Source organism: Pungitius pungitius, chromosome 14, assembly GCF_949316345.1.
Source record: "Pungitius pungitius chromosome 14, fPunPun2.1, whole genome shotgun sequence".
NCBI classification, from domain to species: domain Eukaryota; kingdom Metazoa; phylum Chordata; class Actinopteri; order Perciformes; family Gasterosteidae; genus Pungitius; species Pungitius pungitius.
The window spans coordinates 3905906-3930421 of NC_084913.1; the positions used below are offsets into that span (position 1 = coordinate 3905906).

Here is a 24516-nt window from a genome sequence, read left to right on the forward strand (position 1 = left end):
TAACCGCAGGAGGGTTCATTCGGTCCAAATGCGCCTCAAACGTCGCAGCTCTGATGCGCCGGCGTCGCTCAGGCAGAAGGATCCCGGCTCTCCCATCGGACCGATCCCCATGTTTGCATCTCTGAATGCATGTAAAGACACAGGCTTCGTTGGAGAGGTTTTGGTCTATTTTGTACAGATCTAGTACTATGTATTATTTTTGTTACATATTCTCCTGATGCATTATAGCAAAAACAATATTTTTGTTTGACATAAAACTTAAAATGTAAAAAAAAAAAAAAAAAAAAAATAAATGGCATTATAGCTTTGTAGATTTTTACATGTCTGTAAAAATGTTTGTTTTTTTAAATCTTTTTATGTATGAGGAGAGTGGCTGACACTGTACCAGAGGAACTGTGTGTATTCCCTGCCCTGTGGAGCAGACCATGAAATGTATTTTTTTTGGAAGTGGCAGCACTGTTCTGATTACAGACTTTACAAAGACGCGTGTGTGTCACACCTCTAAGGCTTAATATTAGTGATTGTGAAACATGATTTGTTTTTAGTCTCTGTCGGATCATAACGTCATGAATGTATCATAGATAGTAGTGGCCTACTCATTTGGTTTCTGAACCCTCACATATACTTTTTTGTCTTTTATATTCAGGTTTAATGGCATTATCTGTCTAATGGACTGAACTTGCAACGCAAAAAAAAAAAAAAGAAGCAAAGTCTGATTCCAACTTTCCAACTCTAGTACTCCAGTAACATGCATTCTTAACCTATTAACCTACAGTTGTACAAATGTTTCCACTTGATGTCCGCTGTGCTTCACTGTGCTGATCAAAACATCGGCAAGTTGGAATATTTGAATATTTACTTTCGCAAATAACCTGAGATAAATGTGTTGTTGTGAAGCTGTGGTCATTGGAAATATCGCTCATTCATTCTGTTTACCTCTTGACTGTAATCACTATCAGTCATTAAAATAAAAACATAAAACATTTTAATCTCTTTGAAAATTGAGTTTGAAAAACAGCACCAACACACTTAGCATTTACCATATCCTTAATTTGCTGCATTGGGAAGTTAATTGGTTTTAAAACATCAAAGGTTAGTGTTAGTTGTACTATGTAATATATCGTGACTACTAATGATAATAAAGACAATGTACATTATTCAGTTTAGCTGTGGGCATGCACAGCTCGTACATCATTGATCAAAGTGTTCAGGAATGTGTGTCTGTCAACAATACGTTCAGACAGATTCAGATCATTACAAAAGTAATGCACGCGGTAAAAAATAATTTGTTACAATCAAATTGTCACCACTAAATGTCATTTTAGCCATCAAATGTATTTATTATACGGATTGTTATATTATTAAAGACTATTGCGTTGTTAAAGAATTATTTTTGATACACTGGTCTGTATAAGCATTTCAATGGTGCAGCTGGTCATTTAACCTGATTCAAATACTCGAGTTGTAAAACTCGAATCCAAAAAGTAATTATAGCTGCCACATAAGCCTAAGGCGGTTAAGGATACAATATATAGAAATATAGATAAGTCAAACACACAATCCAAATGCAGTACATCAGAGTACCTCAATTTGTAATTACAGTATAAATTACTTTTATACAGATATTAGTGACAAACTTAAATATTTCTGGGGACCAACAAATGCCAACAGTATAAACTGTTTAAAAGAAAATTTCAATTTATCTAGTTTATTCTATGGTTTGATCTTTGTTCTTGTCTCTTGGAAAATGATATATTGAATTACATCGCCCTCTAGTGTCCAAATAGCCAAACACATCACAGCTTTAGAAAAAGAACTCGTTCTCATTGGTTAATCAGTGAAATGCCCCAGAGGGGGTTCTGGGAAATGGCGTTTACCCTTCGAGAGCCATCTTGACATAAATAGAACAAAAGAATACATCTCCCAGAAATCACCTCGGTTTTACGTGTGCCGTTGTAACTGTGATGCTAACGGCAGCCTTTCAATAAGAAAACGGTAACTTCAGTTAGCTACAGGCGAACGACACCGTTAGCAATTTACCAAATATTACCGTGCGGAAAGCCGCTTTTTGACGAGTTAGCAAGCCGGCTGCGGTACGTTTAGTCTTAACAACGTGGTGCAATGTGACAGAAACTGTTATGGGTGATCAATTGTTGACTGAAATGTGAGTAATTTACTGTCAATATCGCCCGTTTTTATATAATGCTCCCGTATTAAAGCTTACTAATCCTAACGTTATCGGTGATAAATGTGGTTATTTGCCCCAGACACCGCAGTTACGCACCTTCTTGCCACATCAAACCCATCTATTAGCTACTCATGTAATCTATGACATAACGCTTAGGTAGTAGCACACCTAACGTCACGTGGTTTGGAAGGGCTTCCGGTCACTTTATCCCAGGGTTCATTTCCTCATGGCAAAGAAGGAATGCATAGCAGGGCTGAGCACAACAGGGGCCACTTCGACACTCAGGAACAGGAAGACGTTCCCCACGTCGGCAAAGGTCCCCCGAACCCCGCCGAGGGACAGAAGCAGCCCACCTGCTGCACACCTGCCGGAAGGCGGCCTCTGCTCGTCCAACGGGGCCCCCGCTCGGCCCTCGGCTGGAGGAGGCGTCAGCGAGGGTCCCTGGCGTCTGCTGGTGCTGCTGGTGGTGGCGGTGCTGTCGTTCTCCACGCGCCTCTACAAGATAACAGAGCCCCCTCACGTGTGGTGAGCAAGAGTCCCGCACGCCTGTGGATGTTTTGTGTGCGTCCCGTTGTGCCATTTCTGACCTGGTGTCTTGTGTCTTTTTTTATTTTTTTTATTTATATTTGCAGCTGGGACGAGACCCACTTCGGAAAGATGGGAAGCTACTACATCAACAGGACCTTCTTTTTCGATGTCCACCCTCCTCTCGGAAAAGTGAGCTCGCGGAGGCTCCCCTCGGTCCGGCGACTTCGGGGGGCAGAGGGGGGGGGGGAAGGAATGTCCTGTTAAGAGAATCCCTCTGCCTTTGTCTGTTGCAGATGCTGATCGGTCTCGCCGGCTACATGACCGGTTATGACGGCACCTTTCCTTTCACGAAGCCAGGGGATAAATATGACCACCACAACTACTGGGGGATGAGAGGAGTACGCTTCTTTGCAGCTTCGTCCTTTCTTCGTTGATTAACAAAGCAACTTTAATGATTTGAAACCTCTCCTGCCTCTTGCCCGACAGTTTTGTGCCGTGTTGGGCTCCTTTCTCCCAATCTTTGCCTACCTCATAGTGCGGGAGTTATCTCAGTCGCACACTGCCGCTCTCGTCACGGCCACGCTGCTCATATTCGGTGAGTGATTGTTATTTTTTTTCCTCTTTGATTGGTGTTTGAAGGTTCTCAATCTATTTAAATTGCCAGTTTATTCCTCTCAGCTAATTCATCCTTTTGCCTTTGTCCTCCTCCTGACAGACACGGGCTGCATCACCATTTCCCAGTACATCCTGTTAGACCCCATACTCCTGTTCTTCATCATGGCAGCCGTGCTGAGCATGGTCAAGTTCAACCAGCAGAGATACAGGTAGCACCCCACTGGGACTTTTATTTTGGGGTTATTTTTCCTCATCCTGTGCATTGGTGAAATCAATTCAGTCATTCATCATGTTCGGTCATTGATTCACTAGATTCAACTGAGTAAATTTTCTTTTTCAATTTACAAAATGCACATGGCATCATGAAGCGTGTTGTTACGAGTGTTGTGCTGTTTTCAGGCCTTTTGCTTGGTCCTGGTGGCTGTGGCTGGTCCTGACTGGGGTGAGCCTCGCCGGGGCCCTGGGGGTGAAGTTTGTGGGTCTGTTTGTCATCCTGCTGGTGGGACTGCACACCGTCTGGGACATGTGGGGGCTTCTGGGGGACCTGAGCCTCTCACTGGTAAACGGCAGCATATTTTAGCACGGTAGCGGTAACCGATCGGCGTCGGAGGATTGACGGTCCTGCGCTCCTCCCGCCTTGTCTCCTGGCTCCAGGTGGACGTTACAAAGCACTTCCTGGCTCGGGTCGCTGGCCTCATCGTGCTTCCAGTCTTCCTCTACGTCACGATCTTTGCAATCCACTTTGTTGTGCTGAACAAAAGGTGTGTCGGGGTCGCTAAGCGGAGCCTGAACTGCAGGAAGACCTCTGCCTTGTTTCGGATGATCACGATCGTTTTCTCTCACCAGCGGACCGGGCGACGGCTTCTTCAGTTCAGCCTTTCAGTCCCGTCTCATTGGGAACAATCTATACGATGCCTCCATGCCGGAGTGTGAGTAACCAAACGTGTGTGTGTGTGTGTGATTGTTTATATCTGATGTTTCTTGTGTTTTGTAATCATTTGTGGCCGTATCCTGGTCCTCTGATGTAGACCTGGCGTATGGCTCCACCATCACAGTGAAAAACCTCCGTATTGCTGGAGGCTATTTACACTCTCACTGGCACTTGTACCCAGAGGGAGTGGGAGCCAGGCAGCAGCAGGTGAGGCTAAACGTTGAATGGGAAACATTCTCAATAATGATTAAATACGTTTTTTTTGAAGAATGCATATTTTTAATTCTCTATTTCCTTACAGGTGACAGCCTACCTCCACAAGGACTATAACAACCTGTGGCTGGTTCATAGAAAGGATGATAATGAATGTGAGTAGATCATGCTAAGCAACATCATTTAAGTCATAAGGAAGTCATGTACAAGCCTCTTGTTTTTACATCTCTATTAAGCCACTTCTGGGACACCTGATCTTGTTCGTCATGGCGACATCATTCGACTGGAGCACAAAGAGTAAGTGTCATGTCTCCACAGATCGGTGAAATGAACACCATATAAAACCATATAACAGAGGTCTCGCATCACAAATTCATTCCAATCCAGATTGTGTGTTTGTTTCTGTCTTTTCAGAACAACCCGTAACCTTCACGGTCACCTCCACGAGGCTCCTCTGACTAAGAAGCACTTCCAGGTCACAGGCTACGGCGTTGTGAGTACACCCATAACCCGAAAGACAATTACTGCTCTGCACTGTTTTGTTTGTTCTACAGCCTGATTTCTGTGTTGTAAGACAATGGATCACCTTTTATTCAGCATTAATAACATAACATTCTGATTTCATGCCGTATTTGAACACGTCTTGGGCCTGTCCTCAGAATGGCACGGGGGACACCAATGACCTGTGGCAGGTGGAGGTGTGTGGAGGCCGGAAGGGAGACCTGGTGAAGGTGCTGCGTAGCAAAGTGCGCTTTCTGCACCGAGCCACCGGCTGTGTCCTCTACTCGTCTGGAAAGACTCTCCCAAAGTGGTAAAGTTTTCTCTGGTCTTCCTGTTGAAGTTTTTTTTTCTGTTTTGTTTTTTTACTAATGCATTATTATAAAAGCTGGATCATTTTTGTTTTTGTAAATTGCATTTTTATTAGCTCTCCATTATTTTTTTGATTTGTAATAATTCTTAAAATAGTGAGACATAAAGTCATGATTTCCCAGAGCCAAATGGGAATTGCAAAGAATTCATAGTTTTAAAAAAATAGAGAAAGTTTGTGAAGCCTTAACCAGGAGTTACATGGTACTCAAGTACAGTAGTTGTGGAAATGTGGCTCCGTGTATTTACCCTACTGTTTCTGCTCAGGGGCTGGGAACAGGTGGAGGTGACCTGCAGCCCCTACCTGAAGGAGACTCCGAGCTCTCAGTGGAACATTGAAGATCACATCAACCCCAAATGTAAGGAGGCACCTTCCTGTTGCTGCTCGGCTCCTGTCTGCACCTCACGACGTCGCGCACTAACCGGCGCGTCCCCTTTTCCCCCCTCGTCTCTTCCTCCAGTGCCCAACATCAGCTTGTCCGTGTTGAAGCCCCATTTCCTGGAGATCTTACTGGAGTCCCACATCGTTATGATAAGAGTGAGGAGCGATGAGGACGTCGGCGTGTTTTTACCCGAAGTTCCTGTATTGACCTTCACGTGTGTCTTTTCAGGGCAACAGTGGCCTGAAACCCAAAGACAACGAGATGAACTCCAAACCCTGGCACTGGCCCCTCAACTACCAGGTGCATTGAATGTGAAACAGAGTTTGTTTCCGTCAAAATTCCAATGCAGCGCATGAGCACGTGTAACTACTTGTTAAAGTGTTCTGGCTTTATTTGTGTGAAAAAAAAGGGTTTGAGGTTTTCCGGCGTGAACGACACAGAGTACCGCGTTTACCTGCTGGGGAACCCGGTAAGTCGCCCCCTCCCCACCCCCCCAGGCCCTCCTTTGTGTTTCCACCTTTTCTCTGCGTGTTTTAAATGCGCCGTGTTCCTCTCAGGTGGTCTGGTGGATGAACCTGGCCGGTTTGGGGTTGTACCCTATCGCGGCGGCGGCGGCGTCTGTAGCCCTCCGGAGAGGTTTCTCGTTGGGCCAAAAGAGACGAGGTATGGATGTCGAAGGTGGTGCCAGGCGGATCTGCAGCGGTAAATGGATGGTTAAAAACGTGAAATGCGCGTTTCTCTCACTCAGAGCATGCTGCCGTGCTTCAGGGAGGAGGAGGGCTGCTGCTCCTCGGTTGGCTGCTGCACTACGCGCCTTTCTACTCGATGGGGCGCGTCCTCTACTACCACCACTACTTCCCCGCGATGCTCTTCAGCAGCATGCTAACAGGTAGCCCGTCGCGCCGCATCCTCGCTGCTTCCATCGCTGTTGATGATGCAGAGCTACTACGTGGTGGGGGGGGGAGGCAATTAAAGTACATGCAGCCCGTAGCGATATTTAGGTCCTGTATGAGTCGTAGAAAAAATTCCTTTTAACACAGAACTGTAGGATCATCAGCTTTTTAGTTGTTGTTTGTATGTCATGGGAACATTGCTGACAGGAGCTGCTAATTCCGCATGCTCCTTCGGGTAGGTACAGGTATTAGCCTACAGCTAGCTGACACTATGGTAACATTTTACTTCCTCTTTTGATCCCCCAAAGCGATCAGCTTTTTGTTGGTCACAACGTTAAAGCCTTGTGTCTTTTTTTGTTTTACAGGAATTACATTCGACGTTCTGTTGAAAAGCACCGACCTGCTTCTCCACCCACCTCATTCCGATTGGCTGCAGAGACTCGGCCATGTGGCGCTTCTGCTTAGTGTGCTCTACAGGTGAGAGGACCAGCAGGGGAACTACCGTGGAGGCAAACTGTTGTTGTGATTTATCTTTACATTTATTTAAATTTCCTTAGCTACTCAAAGCAGGGGGAATCACCGGGTTTAGACTACGTCGTAACTCGTTTTCCAATTTAATCGGTGCTTCTTCTTCATCATTTTCTGCCTTAGTTTCTACCTGTTCCATCCTCTCTCCTACGGCATGACGGGTCCTCTGGCACACGAGCCGGGCAGCGCCATGGCTGGCCTGAAGTGGATGGACTCCTGGGAGTTCTAGTTCGCTCTGCCCATAGAAGACGCTAATATTCTTATGAATTTGAGGGGCTTTCAACCACGTGACTCCCATGCTGAAGGTTTTACAGTGTTTACATAAGAAGATAAAAGGTACTGACTGCACACACTGCTGTTGAGTATGTCTCAGTATTGTTGTCTATAATGTGTAAAGTGCTTGATGAAACAGACCTGAATTAGTGTAATATGGAACCAGAGAGTGTGTTGAGTTTTAGAGAGTGAAGTTCTAAACACTTCCTCACCGAGCTGCCTTAACTTCCAACACATCTGAGACTTGTATGTGGATATGTGTATGCTGTGTGTCACAGTGATATAAGCTAAAGTGCCAGAAACGAAGAAATCTGAAAGGGTGCATCTCTGTCGGTTTTAAAGAAAGCACTTTGTTATAGGCTTTCAGAGACTGTATTTTCATTTGAGGTTGTGTTTGGTCTTAGTGCCCGGTATTTTTTTATATAGCACTTGGCCGTCAGTGCTTTCCAGTACTGGCCATGTTTTTACATCATTAGATTACTACTTACTCTGTATCATGTACATCATTAAACTGGGATATTCTTGTAGTATGTGCTTATTTATTTCCATATTGTCAATTAATGTATTTCATCATTGTTATTTCATTCAACCCTGAATTAACCAGCAGAGCATCTTTTTTTTTTGTGTAGTAATCTTGATAGAAAACATCATACTTATTTTAAAATGTGTACTGCTTAAACTGAAAACTCAAAAACTGAACTGCATTATTTATAAATATCGAATTATGTATTACACATAGTAAATAATAGCATGGGTTATTGAATTGCTAAAAAAAACTTTTTTTTAAATATTACGATATGCTTGACATTTTTAATATTAACTTATTTGTGTAGTCAAAGGAACGGACTACAGACCCCACCCAAAGGCGATGTGCATTGTCCACTTTCGGCGGCACGCGCGAGAGGTTCCCCGGTACGCGGTTGCTACGCGGGCGGCTGTTCTCATTGGCTGTCGCCAGTCACGTGTTTATTCCAAAGATGGCGTCTCCGAATGGAGGTAAATTCTAATTCCCCACTGTGCCGCGTCGCGTGTAAAATGTCATTTTGACGCGTTTAATCGGGAGCGACTGCGACGGCCGTCTCGCGGGATCGTCCCGACACTACGGGGCTCACGTTCTTACCGTATTTCTACCGTCAGGCGACGTGTGTCCGGTGTGGAGAGCGGCGAGCCTGAGCCTGGCCGACGGTCTCCCGGGTTTGAACCCGTCGGTTCAGGTCTTAAGACCAGACGTTAGTGACGTCACTGCTGATTTTAACGTTCCCACTCTACTGCGTTTTTGCTGTAAATCATCATTACACACAGTTCGCCCTCGTGCTTTAGTTATGCTTCTGTTGTTGTTGTGTTAATTGTTCCGCCCCAAAGTTGTTTATCCCGTAGTTAACGTACAGTTAAAGGCATCACGTTGTTTTCAAGTGTGTTTTGGGTCAGGGGTAAGACATTACTGGACCCAGTTTAAATATGTAGCATAAGGTCAGCTCTGTTGGTTCAACCAAAGTAGGCCTCCATAAGACACTAATGTCTTAATTCCAAAGTTCCACATGCAGCAAAAAACGTCCACACAGCACTTTTAAATAATTTGCTAGGTATTAAATGTTCATCTCATCCCGCCACTCTGCCATTACTGTCTTATAAATATGTCATGTAAGCACTTTCCACAGAATTTTTTTTTTTAATTTTTTTTTAAACAAAGTTTAAAAGGATAATGTCATGTCGTCACAGGGGACGATTTCGAGAGCTCTTTGCTGAGTTTCGAGAAGTTGGACCGAGCGTCACCAGACCTGTGGCCGGAGCGGTGTAAGTGAACCCTGTCCCTGTGTCAGAAGTCAGGTGTGTTTTATGTGGCAATGATCTTGATCTACCTGTAATCCCTCATGCAGTGCCCGGAGTCGCAGAATTCGCTGCATCTTGTAAAAATGTGAGTTGCGCTTTGATTTACACACTTGAAGATTAAATATGCTTGACATTCTGTGATATATTTTTATATAGGCCTTGTCCGTGAATCTTGTTGTCTACTTCCACCGTTGTTGTGTTTTGCATCGCAGCCCATCAATAACTCGCCCCCCAAATGGATGGCAGAACTAGAGAGTGAGGACATTGAAATGTTGAAAGGTAATGCACAGGAACGGTTTTCACTTGGCGTCGAATGAGAAGATCGTGGGAAGAAATAGTGTAATTTCGTGTAATTCGACGGTTTGCTGAAGTTTTTATTTGAAGGTTTTATTATGGGTGCTGTCATCCTTCTGTAGAGCTGGGTAGTCTCACCACAGCCAACCTGATGGAGAAGGTCAAAGGACTGCAGAACCTGGCTTACCAGCTGGGCTTAGAGGAGTGTGAGTACATGCACAACACAGACCTTTAAAACACTTGATTAAAAACTAAATCTATGTGCAGTGTGTACGAATGCACAGCTTCAGCGTAGTGGCGTGTTACCACTAGATGACGCTCTTAGCCTGTCGGTATATGTCTAAGGGATTACCGGTAGTGGAAGATCCTTGTGTGCTTTCAGTCAAAACCATCACATCCAAATTTCAAAATGGATCATTTAGAGGTATAAACGTTTTTCAATTAGAATCACCTCTCCCTTTCTGTGAAATAATAGATTTAGGTTAGTCTTGTTAAAATCCAAAATGTCTGACAAGAGCCCATTCAACAAGTGCCGAAGCATTCGATTGAGGCAAAGTCTAGTTTTTAATCCATTGTCATAATCTGTGTGGATTAGAGTGCTCTGAAAGAAAAATGGGTATTTATTTTTTCCAGTGTAAAAAAAAAATAAAGAATACAGGCATGTGAATTGTGGCATAACCCGCCTCTTAATGGGATGGAGGATATAAATAACAGTGCATTGACTTTTTTTTTTTTTTACATTTAACCCCACATGCGTATACAACCGAGTGATGGGATGCAGACGGTGCTGCAGTGCTGCTGCTTGTGCTGGTGTGCAATACTCCATAAAGACAAAAGCCTATACCTACGAATCAAATCATGCAAACCATAAATCACGAAATTTGAGAGAGGCAAATGGGGGAAAATCTTAAATGATCTGAAAAGGGCTTCTGATTGTAGGCAAGGGGGTTGTTGATTGACACCAACGTTGTAGTGTATAATGAACTGGGCGTACTCGTGATAGAAAGCCCGGATGCAAGTGACTCCATATTAACGGGCCTTGCATTGTGTGCAGCGTGCGCGTACTTTCGTGAATCGCAAATTCCCTTAGTTGTAAAGGTGTCTAATCTCCCTGACTCCCCTAAAGCAGCTGTAACGTGGCTCGTTTCATAAAGATGTGAGCTGCCACAAGTGGAGGCCCGCAGGCTTCGCGGCGCCTCGGGACACAACAGCGGTTATTATGGGTGTCGGAGCAGCCTCGTGATTGGCGCCTGTTTAATGCTGTCTGGTTTAATTTTCTCCTTTTCCTGGCTGTCGGACAGGCGGCTGTAAATCTCAGCCACTTTTTCATCATGTTTGTTCGCTCTTCAGTACCCGTAAACAAGACCTGGTTGGGGTTGGGGGGGGGGCAGGTGGACAGGATTTACTGCCGCTCCCCCTCCGGGCCCGTTAAAGAGGAAGCTGGTTAACGGGCGGAGCGCAATCAAGCCGCGTCCCGCTGCACACTCCTATTGGAACATACAAATGTAATAACACAAATGCGGAGGCGGGGCCCGGGTGTCCTCCACTCCCTTAATCCCCTCCGACGCCTACTCCTCCACCAGCACCGCCAGTTCTGGCTGCGTGGCGCCGGGCCTGGTCCAAGTAGTCCCGGAGGGGCTCGACGCGTGCCTCCTCGTCGGGCCGCAGCTGTTGCTCCGCCCCGTGATGAATGCCCCTGTCGCGGGCCGCTGAGCGCGGGCATCAAGCCCCCCCCCCCCGGCCTCTGGGGAAAAGCCGAGGACTCTGATAAGTGTGCTGTTATTGGAGGTAATTGAAAGCTGAGTGTTCCTCGGGGAGGCAAGTGAGAAGCAAACCGCCCGAGTGGGTGACAGTGCTCTATCACACTTGTGGGCCGAGCACCCGTCAACGCATCGAAACCATTTGGAGGAAATTACAGAATTTGTCAAGTCACTAGATGCCTGCGTGAAGTCTTTCAGTGGATACCTATATTTTCATAATATATCTCCAATTTGGTGCTTTTGGAGATCAGCAGCTCTCAAAGTGCAGGAAAACGTGTGTCTATTTTAGGAGGGTACAAGTGAACTTTGTCTTTGAGAATTTAGCCTTTAAAAAGATGCAAGTTTGGTACCTTTTGTATATCGTGGGAGCGGGACCACCTGTGGCGCCTCGATGCCGCATGGCCTAGCAAAACCGGGCTTGACCTCTGTTGCTTCGGGCCCGTTTGAAGGTCAGACTGCAGGTCGCTCTCCCCTGACAGCTCCTAATGCATGCACCTCAGCCGCCGCCTCCTCCTCCTCCTCCTCCTCCTCACCCCGCGGATCAATCTCCGGCCTATTAGAGGCACGCCGCTGCTGAATGTGATTGCATTCACTGGGCCCCGCTGGTGCTAATGTGCCTCCATCAATCCATCAGGCGGGCTGACCGCGGGGCGGGCGGTTATGAAGTGCCGGAGCTGCCAGCCGCTGCATGAGGAACAGGGGGAGGCCTCCTACCCTTCCCCCCCCCTCACCTCTACTCCTCCGCTCGGTTGTTGGCAGCGTCGCTTTGCGTCTCTTTGAAGGTGACGCCTTCTGCGTCGGCTTATTATCATGATGTATTGTGGTTGTCCTTTTTGGTCAACTTCGGCCTTGTGCCGTTGGTCCCCTCCGATTGGCTCCCGTAGGTTCATAACAGTGCTGCGGCTACAGTTGTTGTCCACGGTGGGAAAGTCTGCAGCACTTCCACACACATTCTGCGACAGGGTGACAGCGGTATTTGGGAAGCCGCGTCCGTATCTCGGGGAGGATCATTGTCGGAAGCTGTGTGAAAGCAGACAGAGCTCAACACACACACACACACACACACACACACACACACACACACACACTGCTTGGTTCTGCCTGCCTGCCGCATCCCTGAGCAGATCGGAAATGACACTTCATTTCCATAAAGGCATTAGGAATTCATTGGATTTTCTTTCCCAGCTAATCATTGTGCGAGTGTAAAACCTTTTAGGCTTTTTAATGAATGATTTTTGACTGATTGCCTATTAATAAGGACACCTCTTGAACAGGCATAGGATGGGGCAGGGGTTGGGAGGTGCAGATGTGTTTGTTTTTGGTGTGTGTGTGTGTGTGTGTGCGCGTGTCCGTCAGCCAGGCGAGAATGCATTGGAGGAGGAGGATGGAGGGGGAGGGGGGGGCGGGCCCTCTCGGTTGGGACATAAAGAGGAACCAGTGGCTCTCCTGGGAAATCACAGCTCGTGTCTGCATCTTAAATATCCCTGTGAAGTATCAATAAGTGGGTAATTGAATTTTGAACACAAACATGAGCGTCAGGTGTATGTGTTGCGATACACCCCCCCCCCCCCACACCCCCCCCCCTGCATGTGCCTCAGAGGGTTTCTTTGCTCTCTCGTGTGTGTCATCTCCTCCGTGTCTCCCTCCGCCCCCGCCGCCCCCCCCCCAACCCACCCCCCCTTCGGGGAGGAGGGTGGTGAAAGAGGATGTTAAATCCATTAAATAAAGCTTACAGCCCGTAATAGCCGAGCAGCGCTGCGAGATGGGCAGCGAGGGTCACATGAGTCCGCCTAATGAAAGCGAATGGAGGCGGGTGCACGGCTCCAGTTAACCCAGGTGGTCATCTGCCTTTGGAGTTAACAGGGGTCCAGGGGCTCGCTGGGATCGCGCCATGGAGAGAAGCAGCCAGGAGGGGGGCGGGGGGGGGGCGATGATTACTCTCATTTTATACACAGGGGAGTATGGGTGGGGGGCCGCGAGTGAGCGGTGACAGTGACACCCAGATCACTCACCGTAAACGAGGGGAAAGTGAGATGTTGCAGCGGCGCATTTACATCGCAGCCACCTGGGGTTTGTCCCGGGGGGGGGGGGGGAAGACTCGCCCGGACGCAGCGTCCTGCAGCATCTCCCTCACTGTAGTTTGAGCGCGATGGTTCATTTGGGTCAGAAACGGCAACATTCTAAAAAAATATGTCAATATTTCGCCGGCTGCAGATGTGGGTTAAGCTCCATTGTTGCAATGTGCCTTTGCAGCGTTAATCAGGACACAATCTACAGCCAGACGATTATTGGGTTATTCTGTTGTCTGCCCTCCCCCCCCCCCAGACCAGGATGAGCTCCGTTTGTTTACGTCATGTGACTATTTGCGGATACAGATATTTCAAATTGCTGCGTGGAAAAGTGATTGCAATGTAGATGATCTAATACGGGTCAAATTACTACACACAGGGCGATGCGCGTGTGTTTACCGTGGGGGGGTGGGGGAGGGTGGGGTTGTTGCGATGGAATCTGAGGCCTGATATGGCGCTGAATGACGATTAGAGAGCAACAAATCAACGGGGCGAGGAGGTGGCCCCCGCAATCTATACGGTGTCATTTAGTATGGATGGCAGCGGTACACAATATGCTGATTAACTTCCTACCAAATTAGTAATTGACCTTTCTAATCAACTAAACAAATCCCGAAGTCCCACTAATCAGTATTGATCTACCCTGGTGTGTCGGAGCGGGGAGCAGACGAGTTTAAAAAGAAAATAAGTATATTTCTTAACAAAGTCACCGTGGAAAACCCACAAAACAACGCAGAGTGGCTCATGAAAAGGACTGACATGTATAATATCAAATGAGACATTTTGATTTCCATTTAGCTGCTCCCTTCTCAGTGTCCGGGACCCGGTAGACGTGTCCATCCCGATGTAGCCAATGAATTTATTTCAGCCAGAGACGGAAAAAAGGGTCTTTTCAGCGAAGGAGTTTTCAGTCACATTCCGATTTATTATCTTAATCTGCCTGCTTTTATTTATTCACAAACTTTCCACCTTGCAGCCAAACATCGAAACTGTTCCCCAGGTCCCGCTTTGTCATTTTCTAATGAGCTTCTGAACAACCACACATAATAAATTCAGCCCCCCCCCCCCCCCGATTCATGTCTTCACTTTGACAATATCAGTGATATCGCTGAACTGAACCGTCATTAACGAGACCCCCGGTGGGGCGAGAGGTCTCACCAGTGTCTCACCCATCCTCCCCCGTCCTTTTTACAGTTTGGGCTCATCAGGTGATGGAGAAACACACACACACACAGAGAGAGAGAGGGGTGAAAAGCGTGACCCGTTGAAAATGTGAAATACCGGTTACCGCCGCGCATCCATCCCCTAATTTGATGGTGACACCGGCGGCTGCCGCGTCGCCCCCGCCGTAATTGCTTTCCGGCTCCCGGCCCTCGCCGGGCGCCGGCCCAATCTTAAGCACCGTTTGCATGTCCGGAGGTGCGCCGATGACTTTGTTTTCGGGTGATTTGAAGAGACGGCGAAAGTGCAAAATGAATCTGCCCCATTGCAATTAGCGTCATCTTTAATCTGACGAGGGGACACCTCAAGGTGATGCGGCCCCTCGCGCCCAGATGCGCCATTATCATTCCACGGCGGGCGCCACCCATTTAAATTAACAACCGGCCTGTTTTTTTTCATTATCCTGGTGGGTGGGGGGGGGGGGGGAGGCGGCAGCCACCTGAGAGCCTGGTCATATTGTCCCAGGTTGTGATGCACGAGGTGAAACCGTCGCCCGGGAGACGTGTAACGCAGCCTCCGGTCCACATTCCGTTTTAACGATACCCCGCCGTGTGTTCAATGAATCGTGATTTAATTATGCAACCGTGATTATCTGTTCAGTCATTTACAGCCGCTGATACGGGTCTCTGAGGAAGGACCATCGCTGGTCATCTTTGTCTTCAACTCTATGTTCCCCAAACAAAAATAGTGTTCGTATTAATCAGATGGGGTTTAACATCATTTTGTGTTGCGGTATTGTTGCCTCAGACTTCCAAAGCGTTTCAATAACAGCCTTTGTTCCCCCCCCCTCCCCGCCCCCCCCATTCTTATTTTGTCTCTTATTTTCTACATGGCCATATTCCATAATCACAAGTGGAGGTTAATAGAGACATTTTGCTTCTATTCTCGCTCATCTTGCATCCACATAGATGCACACTTTCATGCGTGCGTAGTTCCTGTGCCTCGCTACAGCCATCGAGCACATCACAAGACTCGTCTGTAGCTACGCTTCCATTTTATGTGCTTTTCCACGTCCTCGGTGAACAGATGTTTGTATAAATTCCCCCCCCCCCCCTTACCCCCCGCTGTAACACTGTAGATATTAAATACATGCTTTGCATTACTAAACCGGTGTTCAGAGGTGCAGACGATGTGGAAGACTGACTTGTGACAGATTGTATCACAAGCAGAATGTGCAGGGGTTTACCTGGAGGACGTGACCTTGTGTCTTCTTGTCTTCCAGCCCGGGAAATGACCAGAGGGAAGTTTCTGAATATTTTGGAGAGGCCCAAGAAGTGACATTGTGTGTCCTGTGATTGTGTGTTGACCGTGACGCACACCGCTCAAACCGAGGGGGGGGAGGGGTCTTCTCTGGTGTCATCATGTAGATGCCTTTACATCTAGAACATGTGTTCTGTTGCTTCCAGACCTGCCACGAGGAAATGTTTGTTATTTATTCTCAGTTCTGTTTTAAACAGGATTTACATTTTTTTTTTTCAATTTGTGAAGTTGTATAATAAAGTTTTGAAAAGAATTCAAAAGATGATATTTCTGTGTGATTCATTTTGCAACTACGGCAACTAACTTTTCTGCTTTTTTTTTATTTCTTTTTTTTAGAGACTGTCCAACTTTTAATTAGCGCAGTAACTTCCGCTGCTCCTCCAAGTGCAGCCTGTCAGAAGCTCCCCGGCTTTCCCTTTTAATGAGCACTTGAAGCAGGGGCCTCCTCCCCCCCCCCCCCCCCCTAACACAAAACATTGCGCAAAAAAAATAATATTGGGCATTGTCATCGCCTTTAATGAGAGCTGACGTGATTACTGGGGACCGTTTCTTTTCTTATTAGCACACTTCAGCGTGGTCGGGGCAGGCGGCCCGGGGGCCCGGGAGGGGGGGGGGGATGGGGGGTCGGACAGGCGTGGAAACAAAAAGGGAGTCCGTCCGCCGTAATCAGGCGAGACAACGCCTCGGACTGCTCTCGGCTGGAGATGCCGACGAGGTGCACTTCTCCCTAATCGTCCTCCCCATTCACACAGGCGGAGGTGCCCCCCCCCCTCCCCCTGCCTCTCGCACGCACCCTGGCTCACCTCTCCTCAAAAATAGAAAAAGTGTCAACAAGACAGTCCAGGTCAGGAATTTCGTTGTCTTTTTTTTTTTTAAGTAGTCGTCGCAGGAGGTGATCAAAATGGAATTAAACCCAAATAATATTCATACCTTGTACAATAACTCATCAACATCTGTTAGAATCACGTTTTCTGACTCTGTGGGAGATTACAGCTGTTTTTACCTACCACTTTCTAATAAGGCGCCCTCATTAAGTACTGGAGGTGACCACCATCACCATGACCGGTTGCATACTTCAACATTGGGCCTGCTGAGCGTTGACGTGGCAAGCGAACTGACATCCACAATATGGCCCCTCGGGCCCGGGGCGGACGGGTCAGTTCCCACAGAGCTGCTCATCCAAATGGAGAGAGAGAGAGAGAGAGAGAGAGAGACATTAGAGCTCCTCCATCCATCCATCCATCCACACTGCACTGCCTTGACCTCACGTAGCCTCCGTGTCCGTAGTCCTTAAATTAGCTGTCAATTAGTGCAAATGAATCAACTCCTCGCCTAATTAAGCAATGCCGACGGGCAGCTAGCAAACATGCCATTGTGGAGGAGCCATGAGAAAAGCTGCAGGGATTGCAAACTCTCTCCCGGTGCCGGGGCGGGGGGGAGGGGGGGGGGTGGTGAGTGGGAGGGCTCTGAGCTGGGCCTTAAGGACACGGCTTCATTCACCACCGATGAACCCAACAGAAGCCGCGTTCTTCGTGTTTATGTGCAAAGATCAGACTCGCGGTTTCGCTGTGACCTCCGTGAAAAAGTTGCCTTCTTCATCACTTCATCACACACACGCATGTTTAGCTCGAGCAGTCATGTGACGTGCACGACAGTGGTGAGTGGCCTTGCTGCAGAGGTACGCCCTTTTTGAAGGTGACAGGCTGCATGCGTCCATCACCGCGTCCTCGTCCCTTCTCCAGGTCTGAGAACACGTTTTTTTTCAAATTGTGCACGATGCGTCCAAAAATGACACATGCAGAAAACAGGAGGGGAGGGGGTGCCCATCAACAAAAAATGTCCAACAGCTGTTTGCTTTTTAATCTGCAGCCGTCAGATCCTGCAGGTCTTTGATGGGCGACCCAATCCGCACGACTGACTGAACTCCCATCTTCCCTCAATCTACGCAGCCTTATTAGGCAGCCTCTCTGCTGCATGCAAAACAGCACGCAGCCATTTTTTATTTTTTTTGTATATAGGAGACGGATTATCGCAGAGAGGCGGCGCGTTGCATTATCAAAACCCAAAAGGGCCGCGTCGTCTGGCAGCAGGAGGGGTGATGGAGGGAAAGGGGGCAGTTACAGCGTCGCCGCGACTCACAAGCCTTCCTTGTTAATAGATGGCTTCATCCCAACAGGCTGATGTGTCATTAGCATATCCTAATAACATTGATTTCTTCATTAGAATTTCCACTAAATAGGCCCTAATTAGTTTCAACTGGCCCGACCATTAATTGAAGCAGCAACATGTTTCACCTTTCTTAATCAGCAGCTCATTTCACACTGTTTTTGCTAAGAGAAAGGAGGCAGGTCGGTTGGGGCTCTGGGCCTAAAGTCACAATTTGTGTGTTTTTAAATTGCATTAGTCATAAAATAATCTTTTATTAGTCCCACAGTGGGGACATTTGCAGGGTTACAGCAAGAGACGTGTAGACAAAATTCCATGTCATCACACTTTAAGGGTAAAAATATAGATATAACATATTTTTAACTGAAATATGATATATTCGTATACTGAATGTTAGCATTTACATATGTGCATTGTGTGTCAACGTATTTTGACTTGAGATGTTATTGAGGTCGAATTGTATTTTTACTTTGATGATGCACATCCACGTGAACAAAGAAAATCTTTTGGAAGACCACAAAATTAGCTTATCCTTATTTTTGTTCCAATTACAAAACTGTTAACGGCAATGTAAAAAACAAATCCCTACTAAAATCAGCATATATTCATCATTCATATGATCTTGGCACAAAATGTTGTAATTAGCTTTATGTTAATGAGATAATTCTCTCTTTTAACTCCCCACCCTCTCACGGAAAACAAGAATATGATTAATTTGGTGAGCACCTTTTATTAGAAAAAAATACCCTTAGTAAATTAATCACATGGCCCACTGTATGCATCCGTTTGTTGCATTTTCTGTAAATTATTATGTAAAAACAAAACGTACGAATTTTCTAAATCTTAATCTCTGACAGCAGAATTCTTCCATAATATCAAGATAATGTTTCAGGCCTTTTCGACTTTTTTTTTTTATTGTACTAATTCCTACATTAATAATTAATAACAGGTCAGGAACGTATTTAATATTCCCCCACTCGTGTCCCGTTCTGTGTAATTCCCCCCGCTCCTCCGGGGAAGCGGATCCGCGGGTTTTAATCTGCTCTGTAGTCTGCTGCTGTGGGATTAACGCGGTGCGGGACCGCGCGCGCTCCGGATCGTCCAGCTGTCGCGTGTTTGGGGGGGGGGGGGCTTTGATTTGCGTGATGACTTTGCCCACAGCATCTGGAGATCAATTACCCTCCCACGTGAGCCAGTGGTACGGAGAGATCATAGTGGTGCGTTGGTGTGTGTAAACAATTGGGCCGACGCTCCATACGGATTTACTTACGGATATTGGGGTAATTTTACACTGTTTCAGATGATTTAATTAGGACTGCATAACGAAAACCCACCTGAGCAATGATATGTCTGCAGTTTATAATGGTTCAAACTATGTTTGCTGTATTCTACTATGGATGTAGTGTAATAAAATAGTATTATAGTATTTTCTCTTTATCCCTTTCAAATGTTTCGATTAATGTTGTTTTCATTCTCTCTTCGCCTCCCTCCCCTTGAAGAGCTATTTTGATGCATTCTTTCCCTCTGTCGCTTAAATCCCTTCCTCGTTTATCCATGCAGTCCTGAAAGGAAATGCAGATATGTATCCGAGAGGGCGTATAATGCATCCCTGATCCTCAGGAATCCTGAATCCTTGCAGCTGATTGGCTGCCGGCTCCTGCCTCTTGTTGGGATGGACCTGTTGGATAAAAGGACCATTTTCTAACGGACACTTGTGTGTTATACAGACGATCATGCACTGGGGACCATTCTGTCAGACGGTATAACACAACAACCCCCCCCCCCCCCCCTCCCAAAAAATAGGCCTTTCAAGTAGCATCCGAAGGCACCATGACGGGGAAGCAAGGCTCCGTGCTGTCGGAAAGTTTACGCCTATCGGAGAAACCCTCTCTGGGCACCAACGGAGGGAGTAACGGCCACCAGCCGAAGAGCAGCGCCACCCATCCGCCGACCAGGTGCACCGGCTTCGGCATCCAGGAGATACTGGGGCTCAACAAGGAGCCGTCCGCGGCACTGCGGAGCCCGCTCAGCTCGCTGCCGGCCGGCGCGCACCTGATCGCCGCCAGGTCCCTGCTGGGCCCCGCCGGCATGGGCATGGGTGTCGGGATGGGATTAATCGACCCGGGTAGAATTCCGTCGTTTTACAGACAACCGGCGTTTTTGGAGAGCGTGCTGTCGAACGCGCACGACGTTCACCTGCAGCCTCGCGGCGGGGACGGCGGGCCGCTGGACACCAGTCAGTCCGCGAGCTCAGGTGACGTGATCTCGCTCTTATTCGTTATTTTTGATACTCTCCCGTATCACTACTTTTTTTTTTTACCTTTGTTTATTGTGATAATTATTGCTTTTGATGTTGGTACTGTCATATTGTGTGGTATTAAACTAAATTACTCAAATGAAATAGCAGCGTTGTTTTAGTGTTAAATGTTAGTATTACATATATCCTGCAAATGCAGAAAAACGTAAAATATTTTACTTGGAAACATGTTTATTAACTATTTTACTTTTTTATTATTATCTTTTTGTATCCAGATTCAGACGACTTATCTTCAAATGAAAGAAAACTCTCAAAGTCATCAGTAAGTCAAAGCAAGAAACGGAAGAAAAGACGCCACCGGTTAGTGTTGATTTATGATTAAATGTTGCTTTATTACTTAGAGGAGTTGCAGAAATAAAAAAGGCCGATTTTTTTAAGTAACATGTAGCCACTCAGGCCTCCAAATAAACATGATCAATTATTTATTTTCAGTTCTTTTTTTAGGCTTTACTATGAATTAAATGAGGACACCAGAATGTTCTGTTTGCTTACTTCTTATTTACACAAATCGGTTCAATGTTGCTTTACCTTTTTGTGTATTTGCGTCAACATTAAAAACCGACTGGCTGGATTCCTGCAGGATCTGATATATTCCGTCCAATAAATCAGTAATAATCCAATAATGACCACCCGTTTCCACAGGACCATATTCACTTCATATCAGCTGGAGGAGCTGGAAAAGGCCTTTAATGAAGCTCACTACCCGGATGTTTACGCCCGAGAGATGTTGGCCATGAAGACAGAGCTACCTGAAGACAGGATACAGGTAACATTCTGTCTAAAAAAAAAAACAATTCCGTCTCATTCAATTGAAGGTTTGTACTACTTTGTACTATTGTATTTTTTTTTAATGAATTGCACTTTATTTTATAGAAACAACCTTTGTGGTTCACTTGAAGAATGGAGCTTCACAGCAGACGTTATAATTATACAGCCTAAAAAAAACTATACGCGTAATTGTGGACCAAAACGCTACAACTGATAACACATGCTTCCCCTTCGATTCTTTTTATTCTTCATTTTTGGCTTTGCAAACTAGAAAGAAGAAGAAAAAAAAACGTTATTTAAAAAATAAATGTTTTTATATATTATTCCTGGAGGGGCTCTCTTATTGAGTCATATCATGACGTCATTGTAAATATTCAAAATTGTTATATTTACAGACTGATCAGATATGATGTGCAGTACATCATATACCTCTCTGAACCATTAACACGTGTCTCTAAAAACACATTTCGTTACGTCCCGTGTGTCGTCCTCCTGTAACCGGTCACGTCACCGCCGGCCCTCCGGTAACATTCGGAGCCTTTTCCTCCAGCTGTTACCGGGGAATTGATACCGGGACTGATGCTCTCTCTCGTCGGGGGTTGGGGGGGGGGGGGGCTGGATGTGAAACAATTTGTTCTCGAGGAGTCACTAACGACCTAATCAGGCTATCAAGGCGGAAGAAGATTGCGGTGCGACCCGGACCATCCATCTGCTGGGGGGGGGGGGCTAAGGGGGGGGAGGGGTGCATTTTAATCTCGTCCTCATTACGGGGCTGCAACGGTACATCCGCGAATGAAAAAAAAAACAAACAAACGAAAAAGGGAAATAAACAAATAGGCCCTGCTCCTACCCCCCAAAAAGGATTAACAGACAATTTCTCATTGAGTGTAATTAGTTAAATCAGACGAGCTGGCTGCTGCTGCTGCTGCTGGGGAGGGGGGGGGGGGGCAGGGAGTTCAAATGAAATAACTACATTGAATGTATTAGCGCGGGTCAATAGCGCTGCTCCCCCGAGTCCCGGTAGTTTAATTTCCCGTGATATTTGCCCGCCTGCCCCGCCATCGATCGGGCCTGAAATTAACTTATTTTTCAATCAGCCTCGGCGCGCCCCCGGGTCGCTCCTCCACGCGCGCTTCTTTTGAGGGGCAGAGAAGCAATTTCTCCAACACACACACACACAAAAAAAAGATATCTTGTATGGAATAAGGGTTATCATCAGAATTATATAAGAAGGGAGGGAGGGGGGGGGGGGCTCTCCTCCCGGAGCCGTCAGGGTGTTTGACAGCCTGTGTTGTGCCACGCTGTTCATTTGGCCTCTCGGAGCTGACAGATGTCCTGCAGAGCCTCACAGCAGTGAAGTGTCCTGATGTGTCAGCTGTGACAGCCTGCAGCGCCCCCCCCCCCCCACACACACACACACACCTGTGGACAATTATTGGAGTGCATCCCGAACGAGGCCTATGTGGGCCTAATTGTTATCTCACGTGTGACTTGAGATAACAAAGAGGTCATTATTGAAATAAAGTTTGCATGGGAAGACACAACAGGGCAGGAAGTGAAGCTAAACCAGGTACAACGAGGTTGAAAACTACAAAAGGAAACAGGAAACAAACCGACAGCGTGACATAAGCCGTCAGACTTTTCACTGTATCGATGGTTTATAACTGATCCCACATTATCAGTTCATCCTTTGTTAGTTTTTCAGGAAGCCAATACCTGTTTACGGCGTCTTATTATAAAGTGCTACCAATCTGCCCACCCGTGTCACAGGTGTGGTTTCAGAACCGCCGAGCCAAGTGGAGGAAGCGGGAGAAGTGCTGGGGCCGCAGCACCGTGATGGCGGAGTACGGGCTGTACGGGGCCATGGTGAGGCACTCCATCCCCCTGCCGGAGTCCATCCTCAAGTCCGCCAAGGACGGCGTGATGGAGTCCTGCGCCCCCTGGCTGCTGGGTGAGGCTGGTGACACACGCCGCGCTCGCTCGCGCGCTAGTTGCTCCACTGGTACAGACCCCAAAACGCATCGTCCGTTTCAAACTTTTCAATTCTAAACCCAGGAACTATTTTTTTTGCTTGCTATTTTCAGTCCAAGATGGCTTACCAATCAACAGGCGCTATTCTAAATCTGAATACCCGCCACTCTTTGCAGGGATGCACAAAAAGTCCACGGAGGCGGTGGGGCCCCCGGCGACGGGACAGTGCGACGCGCCCCGGCAGCCGACCCCCCAGCGGGCGGAGGAGGCCGAGGTGGCGGCGGAGAAGAGGTCGGAGGGCAAGTCCGCCATGTCGAAAGAGGAACTGAGAGAGCACAGCATCGCCGCGCTCAGGGCCAAGGCGCAGGAGCACAGCGCCAAAGTGCTGGGGACCGCCTCCCGGGAGGAGAGACGGGGGCGCGAGGGCAAGACCGGCGACCCCCCGAGTCCCGCGGGGGAGGAGACGAGTCCTTAGGAGGCCCGTCCCCCCCCCCCCCCCACCCCGCGGAACCGATGTATCCCCTCGCCTGGACTTCTTTGAAGGGAAGGGGTCACCTGGTTCACTGCTGCACAGAGGATGCCAAATGCACTTTTATATGCTTTTTTCTCCCCCCCCGATATACAGTCGTTGTTGCTCGTGCCTGGCAGAGGGGATTTGACCGTGTAGGGGGTGTTAATACCGCTGTATAAAGAGAGTCAGATGAGTCAATTAAATCAATTTGAACGTTGCTTGCACAGCTGCTGAATAAAAAAAAAACCCTCCCACCGACAGAAAGTAATTGTTGTCCCACTTCACACTGTATATACTCGCGATATGAATCCCTCTCGCCGGGGCACAACTTTACATGTGGTCTTGAAAAATGTTCTGTGTTTTCATTTTCAAAATATGTAAAACTCAAGATACAAAACCATAAAACAGAAATAACCTTTTATTGAATGTGATCTTTGTGTTTTTGATCCAGCTCTCCAGGCCTCAACCGGAGCCTCTTGTGGTCACCTGACACTCTGTTTAGTATGCTTGGATTAGCCCCCCCCCACCCCCCCTCCCGGAAAATCTGTCGCAGTTGAGAGCCTTCGCTTTCAGATTAAACCAAGGGTCCAGTGCGTTTGGGAGGAGGGGGGGTGACCTCAGCCTGATTCCAACTCACTTTAATAGATGCCATTAAAGGAGGGGCCGTCTGTTTCATCCTCTCATCCCAAACACTTGAAAAACAGCTTCACTTGTCGCCGATCTTCACATAAACACGTTGTTGACAAGAGATAAGTATATACACAAGGGTTATCAACGGTAATGGTGATATAATGAACCTGGAGGCCTACGTGCATTGAATAACGTGGGTAACCTTTGCTCACTCACATGTGACTCCGGAGTCCAGGCACAAATGAAGCCGCGAGTCGTCGCATTGAGAAAGATGGCCGAAGTAAATAGAGCTAGAGGCAG

At 47.1% G+C, this 24516-nt stretch overlaps 3 protein-coding genes across 3 annotated transcripts; all 3 read left to right on the forward strand.

The window, feature by feature from the left end:
• The first annotated feature begins 1950 nt into the window (after positions 1–1950).
• Positions 1951–7946, forward strand: pomt2 (protein-O-mannosyltransferase 2). Its single transcript, XM_037487540.2, has 21 exons — positions 1951–2713; positions 2821–2905; positions 3010–3114; positions 3203–3311; positions 3432–3540; positions 3731–3890; positions 3986–4092; positions 4178–4260; positions 4360–4469; positions 4564–4630; positions 4712–4772; positions 4890–4968; positions 5135–5286; positions 5610–5701; positions 5804–5880; positions 5954–6025; positions 6135–6194; positions 6283–6388; positions 6474–6614; positions 6984–7095; positions 7270–7946. The coding sequence occupies exons 1-21, from the start codon at positions 2415–2417 to the stop codon at positions 7373–7375; spliced, it is 2292 nt and encodes a 763-aa protein (XP_037343437.2). The 5' UTR covers positions 1951–2414; the 3' UTR covers positions 7376–7946.
• A 352-nt stretch (positions 7947–8298) lies between these two features.
• Positions 8299–16113, forward strand: lin52 (lin-52 DREAM MuvB core complex component). Its single transcript, XM_037487568.2, has 6 exons — positions 8299–8415; positions 9139–9213; positions 9297–9334; positions 9462–9528; positions 9666–9749; positions 15816–16113. Exons 1-6 carry the CDS (start codon positions 8397–8399, stop codon positions 15869–15871), a joined length of 339 nt encoding a protein of 112 aa, XP_037343465.1. The 5' UTR covers positions 8299–8396; the 3' UTR covers positions 15872–16113.
• A 3566-nt stretch (positions 16114–19679) lies between these two features.
• On the forward strand, positions 19680–23976 carry vsx2 (visual system homeobox 2). Its single transcript, XM_037487555.2, has 5 exons — positions 19680–20273; positions 20552–20636; positions 20979–21102; positions 22875–23055; positions 23252–23976. The coding sequence occupies exons 1-5, from the start codon at positions 19850–19852 to the stop codon at positions 23548–23550; spliced, it is 1113 nt and encodes a 370-aa protein (XP_037343452.2). The 5' UTR covers positions 19680–19849; the 3' UTR covers positions 23551–23976.
• The last annotated feature ends 540 nt before the right edge of the window (positions 23977–24516 follow it).

Bases quoted from the DNA above. Each gene is read 5' to 3' on its own strand.
- vsx2 (XM_037487555.2), top strand. From the start codon at position 19,850: ATGACGGGGAAGCAAGGCTCCGTGCTGTCGGAAAGTTTACGCCTATCG. The intron at 20,637-20,978 runs GTTAGTGTTGAT...CCGTTTCCACAG, and splicing joins CGGAAGAAAAGACGCCACCG to GACCATATTCACTTCATATC. The intron at 21,103-22,874 runs GTAACATTCTGT...CCCGTGTCACAG, and splicing joins TACCTGAAGACAGGATACAG to GTGTGGTTTCAGAACCGCCG.
- lin52 (XM_037487568.2), top strand. The intron at 9,214-9,296 runs GTAAGTGAACCC...TCCCTCATGCAG, and splicing joins AGACCTGTGGCCGGAGCGGT to TGCCCGGAGTCGCAGAATTC. The intron at 9,335-9,461 runs GTGAGTTGCGCT...TTTGCATCGCAG, and splicing joins TCGCTGCATCTTGTAAAAAT to CCCATCAATAACTCGCCCCC.
- pomt2 (XM_037487540.2), top strand. From the start codon at position 2,415: ATGGCAAAGAAGGAATGCATAGCAGGGCTGAGCACAACAGGGGCCACT. The intron at 2,906-3,009 runs GTGAGCTCGCGG...TGTCTGTTGCAG, and splicing joins TCCACCCTCCTCTCGGAAAA to ATGCTGATCGGTCTCGCCGG. The intron at 4,470-4,563 runs GTGAGGCTAAAC...ATTTCCTTACAG, and splicing joins TGGGAGCCAGGCAGCAGCAG to GTGACAGCCTACCTCCACAA.